At 26.4% G+C, this 7,318-nt stretch overlaps 1 protein-coding gene across 1 annotated transcript; it reads left to right on the top strand.

Moving 5' to 3' along the window:
• On the top strand, window positions 1–1,760 carry LOC107004262 (transcription factor RAX2-like). Its single transcript, XM_015202493.2, has 3 exons — window positions 1–202; window positions 395–524; window positions 946–1,760. The coding sequence occupies exons 1-3, from the start codon at window positions 67–69 to the stop codon at window positions 1,610–1,612; spliced, it is 933 nt and encodes a 310-aa protein (XP_015057979.1). The 5' UTR covers window positions 1–66; the 3' UTR covers window positions 1,613–1,760.
• Window positions 1,761–7,318: the final 5,558 nt, after the last annotated feature.

Raw genomic sequence — 7,318 nt, forward strand, 5'->3', positions numbered from 1 at the left:
ATTTGTCTATATATCTAACAAAAAAAAACTTTTAGTGTGTGTAAAAAACACACACAAAAGAAAAAAATGGGAAGAGCTCCATGTTGTGATAAAGCAAATGTAAAAAGAGGTCCATGGTCTCCAGAAGAAGATGCAAAACTTAAAGATTTCATTCATAAATTTGGTACTGCTGGTAATTGGATTGCACTTCCTCAAAAAGCAGGTAATTATTAATCGATATCTGTCTATCGGAAACAGTCTTTCTATTCTGTAAAGGTAGGGATAAAGTTACTTACATGTTATAAGTGTAAGTGCTTTAGACCTATTTATGTGATTATACTGAGTATGTTATTACTGTTGTTGTAGTCGGAAAATTGTTTTTTCGATTGTATTAATTGTTTGAATATTTTTTCAGGACTAAGGAGATGTGGAAAAAGTTGTAGATTGAGATGGCTAAATTATTTAAGGCCTAATATAAAGCATGGTGATTTTTCTGATGATGAAGATAGAGTTATTTGCAACTTATATGCCAATATTGGAAGCAGGTAATTTATTTATTTGCTAATTTAGGTTTCTATGATGATTTTGAGACTTTTAAAAAAAAATTGTTCCCACTAAAAATGGGAAAAAAAAGAACCTCAATAAATGTGAAAAATGGAAAAAAATATGTATATAAATTTAAATTAGGGTTCAGAAAGAAATGCAATTAGTTTGTTGGATTTTTTAATTAAAGATTCTTCTATTTTTAGACAATTTTTTTCTGCATGCATGACAGGGTTTAGATCTAAGATAAAATCTTTATTTATTTGATTTATTTCAACCCCCCACCCCACCCCCACCCCACACACACCTCCCCTTAGTGTTTATGTTTACGAGAGATTTGATTTTATAATCCGTTATATGTAAATATGATGATTTTTAGATAAGATCGTAAATTTATTTATTTTTAACATGTAATGTTTGTAGGTGGTCAATTATAGCGGCGCAATTACCTGGAAGAACAGACAATGATATCAAGAATTATTGGAACACGAAGCTCAAGAAAAAGCTCATGGGATTAATAATACCTAATAACAATTCTTCTTCTTATAATAATAATAATTACCAAAAAAAATTACCATATTTTCCATCAACTTCTCTTCATCAAGCCCAACAAAATCTTGGGCCTTTTATTACAGGCCCAGAACAGCCCATTATTATTCCATCAGCCCAACAAAACAATTTGTTCACCAATAATAACAACAACTTGATGATGATAGCCAATAATTTGCAAAATTATCCAAATTTTGGTGCTACAAATTATAATTTGCAAAATTATCCAAATTTTGGAGAAGTTGCAAGTTGTTCTTCATCAGATGGAAGCCAAATGAGTTTTGGTACTAATAAAGATATTATTAATATTAAAAGAGAAGAAATTATGAGTTTTGGTCATCATGATGGTGCTATTTATGAAGAAATTAATAACCAACAATTTAATTTTGGTTATTTTGGAAATACTATGCAGGAGATTGCTACAAGTTGTTGTACCAATGGCAATAGTGGTAGTACTACCAATAGTAGTAATAATTTTTTGTTGTACAATAATGATGAAAATTGTAACAAGTCAAATGAGATAGGGATGTTTTATTACTAAAAAAATGTAAGTACAATTATGGAAGATTTGATAGTTGTTGTGTTGGGGGTATGGGGTTATTGCCAAGTAGATTTTGGACTTTTTTTTGGGGTTTTGTATAGCTCTATTTATGTTGGAATTAATGGAAAAGAAGTTCTTGATTTCATTTCATCTGTTGTTTGGTATTTATCGTGATATTTTGATTAATTTAAATTTATATGTTGTAAGAATTTTTTTCTTCGAACTTGATAAACGTCCTGACTAATTTGATTTGTATAATGCGTCACTGTAAAACTCATTTAATGTTTTGTGTAGCTACTTATTGAATGGAGCAAAAAAACAAATCTTGATTTGATCATTTCGCCTTATTTCATATTTATCGTGAGATTTTGATTAATTTAAACTTATATTATGTAAGACTTTAAGAAATCTGATGATGAAAATTGTTTTGGAGTCATGTTTATTTCAATTTGCATTCAACTCATTTGATGTTTTATGTAGCTACTTATGTTGGAATTGAATGGAAGAATTGAAAATAAATTTTTTATTTCGTTTCACCTAGTGTTTATTATTTATTTTGAAATTTGATTAATTCAAATTGCGTAAAACCTTTTTCTTTCGAACTTGATGTTTGGTACCTGTTCATAAATCATAACAAATTTAATTTACATTTTGTAAAATCTATTTAAGAAAAAAAGGATGTTTTTTTTCATTAACGGGGCAATTTAGCATATGTTAATTATCTCCATCTTAAAAAAAATCAATTTAAAGGTATTTTGATGTATAAAGTTTGTTAAGGGCGTGTGATGTAAATAACTAGTCTATTTTGATATATACAAGAGCGACTAATTTTACGGTATAAATTTATGATCTAAATATTACACATAAATAATTTTATCTTTACATCAACACAAAAATATAACTCGAGATTTTCACCTATAGATTCAAAAGAAAGATTAAAAAAAAAAGCTCTCATATTTTTATTAGTTTATTGAGTGTAACAAACTATAGAGATTTAAATAATCTTTGTATGATGAGAATGAGTCATGCATATAGAAAGATAGAAATTAATAATAATACATGGAAATATATATTTGGGGATTTGCATGGTGGTTCAAGATTTGAAAGTGATAAAAATATTAATTAATCAAAATCTCAGTGTTATTTTTTTATATAATTTTAAAATACATAATATTTATTTAATTGATCTCTTGTTTTATATATTATTATTATTATTATTATTGTTGTTGTTGTTGTTGTTATTATTGTGTTGATAACAAAAATAATAATAATATTTTTATGCTTATGATATTATTGATTGATCATTGACCATTGTTTTTTGGATAATCAAAATATGAGTAAGGGGTCCACATTAAAGTTGACTCTTTGCTTAGAAATATCATCTTAGGTAAGCTTAATAATAATTTAATACACTTGGCGAATAATTCCATGTGGCAAAGATATAATATTTTTATATTTTTAAAACATGATTTCTTGTTGAATTTATTTACTATTAATACATTTAATTACTTTTTCTCCTCTAGTAAAGTTTTGAAAATGATAACTAGTTTTGTTTGACTATCTATTATTGTCCCAAACATTTTTGTAGTTTCTAGAAATTACTTCAAAATATTAACTTGAAGAACCTTTCAAATGATAACAACTTGTGAAGGCATGTTGCATTTTAAAATCACTGATAGTTGTGACGGCTTGATACGTATTTTTTATTTTTGATCAAAAGTTTTAGATTCGAGTTTTGTTGCCTGTTGGATACATAATTGCCGTTATAAGAGAGTGTTTTACTCCTTTGCCTCATAAGAATTTCGTGGTGAGAATCCAGATTTAATCAAATTTCACTATAGATTAATTCAAAGAATGGTTCATTCTTTTTTATTTCTCACCAGGTGTTCGGAACCTATAGTAAAGCTCCGACTAAATTCGCATTGCGCTTTGCATGGTCTATTCAAGCTGACTCTCCCATAAGAAAAATTCATACACAAGACTCGAATCCAAAACTGCTGATTAAGGATGAACGAGTCTCACCGTCCTCAATCATCAATTTGCAATTAATTTTCAATCTCAATCATCAAATTGCAATTAATTTGCTTGTTTTTTTTTTAAGTCTTGATGGGACAAATTGAGGAGAGAGGCTAGGTCAAAATGATCATAAAAATTTAAGAGATGAAAAAAAAATTAATATTATTTGTTTTACCACTTATTAAAGACCAAGACTGAGCACACAAAAGTAAAAAGGAAAAAAAATAGTTTACTATTTAATTTCTAGTCTAATTATTCTTTACTTATTACAAAATATTTAATATTTAATTACCAACTTGTGTTTCACTAGCTAATTTGACCAACAATGTGAAAATAATTGACAATATGAGAAAGAAAGGTGAAGAATTTCAAAGCTTCAACAAATTCGAAATATATTATATATCGAACTTGTTTTTAAAATTTAAATAATCATACATGATTAGTAAGGTTTTATCTCAATTTTATCTATCATGTTATCACGAGTTTAAAATAAAATAATTTATTATTAAATACATATCTTGTTGACTCATCTATAAGACTTTTGATTAAAATTCAAAATATCTTAATTATTCTCGATCAGAATTCATATCGACGAGCTTTATGTGTTGTATACGTATCTCAATCAATAAATTTTGTTATTATGATGTTTATATTAATTCTAAAAGTCAACTTTAAATAAATAAAATATAATTCAATTGGTAGCTAACTAAGACAATTAAAAGAGCATTTTAACAAGTTATAGCATAACACTCTTTTTAAAAAATTAATTTTTAACACTTATTTCCATTTTTTAGTTTTCTTTTCTAACCATGAACTGTTATTATTAATTTTAAATAAATTGTATCAATTTAATATTTAATTTCTCTCATTTTTATTAAAACGCGTGTTTATCAATCATTTTTATCATAACAATAAGTGATTAATAGATGAATAATTATGAAAGTTTCATGCTCAATTCTTAACATAAAAAATACGCTAAGTAATTTCTTTTCATTCAAGTTTTGATAGACAAACGAACTAATCAAATACCTTATAAAATTAGTTAACGTAATATATATATAAATTCAGACATCATACCTATATATTATTTAAAAAAATTGTACCACGACCTAGCTTTTCCATAGGAAAACCTCTATTTAAAGTGATATTTTGAATATAATAAATATACATATATTTTCTCATCTTATCTTATATAAAATACAAGGATTTTTTAATTTTATTTTTAATTTAAAGGTGACAATTAATCGTTCAAAATCATATAGGTACAGCATGACGTGCCATGACCTAATCGATACAAATCTTTAAAGGATAAAAAGTTATAAGAGTTAAAAAAAAAAAAAAGGCATATGACAACAATTTGTTTTGTGGCTCGATGAATATAATTTTAGTGACAGTAAAAAAAGAAAAAAAAAGGGTAAAGAATATTGACAGGTGAAGGAATCACTCGTGCTTCTGGCTCGGATTTTGACTTAGAGGCGTTCGATTATAGTTTTATATATGATAATTTCGTACGTTAATTTTTCAAATAAATATAACAATCGATCATATGAATCAATGATTTTACTCATATTAATTCGAATTATTATAACAAAATTGTAGTAATCAGCTTGATAAAATGTAATCTCGAGATATTAGTTAATTTTATCTATCATAATTTTAATTAATCAGAATAAATCACATCTAGCATTTTATATTAAAGTAAAACACTACTCCTTCTATCTCGTGCCATATTTTTCTTTTCAATTTGTCGCAAAGAAGAATGTTCAACTTTCCTTAAACGTAAACAATAATTTAAAACTCTTCTTTTATCCTTAATAAAAAAATTCAGTGACGAATTCAAAATTTGTTTTAGAATCATAAATTTTAAAATTTTTCTTTTTAATCTTAAACTCTTTATCAAGTCAATCGGATAAAGTAATTTTCACAAATTCACTAGCAAATATGATGCACAGACAATAATTGTCACTTTATTTTTTTATTTCACCAACGTGTTATCATAAAATAGTTGAGATTTCTTCACCCTTAATTAAAAAAAAATCCAATGTTTGAGTCCTTCTGAATTAAAAAGAAAAAAGCTTTTGAAAGCGCCTGCTCTAAAATATACTTTTTGATAAGTAAATTTATATTCAATCGAATCCCAAATACACGATTTTAGTCCTAGTGAATCGAAAAAGATTCAACTGAAAACGCCCTTAAAAAAATATTTTCTTTGGTACATAAATCTATATCTAATCAAGGTTCAATATGAATATCGGATAATAAATACTCTATATATTGTCATTATAAGAGAATGTCTTTTCTAAGTGAAGTGTAAAAGGTCAAAAGTTCGTGGAAAAATTTTAACTGACAAAAACTGACATTAGTCATACATGAATGAAATATATGTAAAAAAAATGAGTGAATTTTATGAATTTTATATAAATTGTGATTGAACAGTGTATATATATATATTTATCTTTCAATTTTATCTTGTCATCAACAATCATAAATGTGACACATAAAACTCTGAGAAATTTTGCCTAAAGATAGAAGCATAAAATTCTCTCATTCATTAAATTTAGCAAATCTATACTACTCAGAGTTCAGATCTCTTTTTTTACCATATGATAAAAATTTAAAATATGAGGTATAAGAAAGTTATTTTTTTATCTCAAAATATTTATCACGTCTAATCTTTTAGTTATTAAATTTAAATATTAAAAATTATAAAAAGAGTATTATAAGTTGTTGTTCTTCTCATATTAAAAAATATATTTTTAAAATATCGATCAAAAATTATGTAGTTTGATTTTCGATAAATGAAACGTTACATGTATTTTGAGACGGAGAAAGTATTTTATGTTACTACTATTTCCTCCGTCCCAATTTATAAAGGGAAAATTATATATAATAGCAAACTAATAACCTAAAATAAATGGAGTAGCTAAGGTTTGATTTAATTGTGCTCCATAGCAAACCTTAGCTAAAATTTGCCAGACGTCTCTCTCCCAAAAATCTCGCTCGCCACTCTCCCATTCTCGCTCGCCACTCTCTGCTCGCCTCTCTCGCTTTGTACACAAAAGTGTATAATTCTGATTCTGTTTTGTATAAAGCGAGAGAAAATTGTATATACACATGCAAAAACATATATCTTCGTGTTATACACTTAATTATACAATTTACAAACATTTTACTTCAATCCAATTTTAGACAAATGCAATTTTATACAAATATTGCAGAGAAAAAGGCCAACGAATTATACAATTGCGAATTATACAATTGCAGTGAAATACAATTTTCTCTAGCTTTATACAACAAAAGTATATATATTGTGTTTTTGTTTTTGTATAAAGCGAGAAAAACATATATCTTCTTGCTATACATTTATAATTATGCAATATACATACATTTTAATTCGATTCAACTGTATGCAAAACAAATTATACAATTGCAGCGAAATAGGCCAGCGAATTATACAATTTAGGCCAGCGAATTATACAATTTAGGCCAGCGAATTATACAATTGTATATGTATAGCAAATTATACAGTTTTATGTTTGCTATGGAGCGCAATTATGCAAAGTTTGCTATAGCATACAAATATGAATGTTTTGTTTGCTATATATGAAAGTTACCCTGTAACGACCTGTTTAGTAGATTCGAGCAGTAAGATTATTTTGATAAAAACTGACTGGGTCGAAGGACCACGCA

Source organism: Solanum pennellii, chromosome 11, assembly GCF_001406875.1.
Source record: "Solanum pennellii chromosome 11, SPENNV200".
Lineage (NCBI taxonomy): Eukaryota > Viridiplantae > Streptophyta > Magnoliopsida > Solanales > Solanaceae > Solanum > Solanum pennellii.

Excerpts from the sequence above, each read along its gene's own strand:
- LOC107004262 (XM_015202493.2), top strand. The coding sequence starts at position 67 with ATGGGAAGAGCTCCATGTTGTGATAAAGCAAATGTAAAAAGAGGTCCA. Across the intron at positions 203-394 it reads TGCACTTCCTCAAAAAGCAG|GACTAAGGAGATGTGGAAAA; the intron begins GTAATTATTAAT and ends ATATTTTTTCAG. Across the intron at positions 525-945 it reads TATGCCAATATTGGAAGCAG|GTGGTCAATTATAGCGGCGC; the intron begins GTAATTTATTTA and ends TAATGTTTGTAG.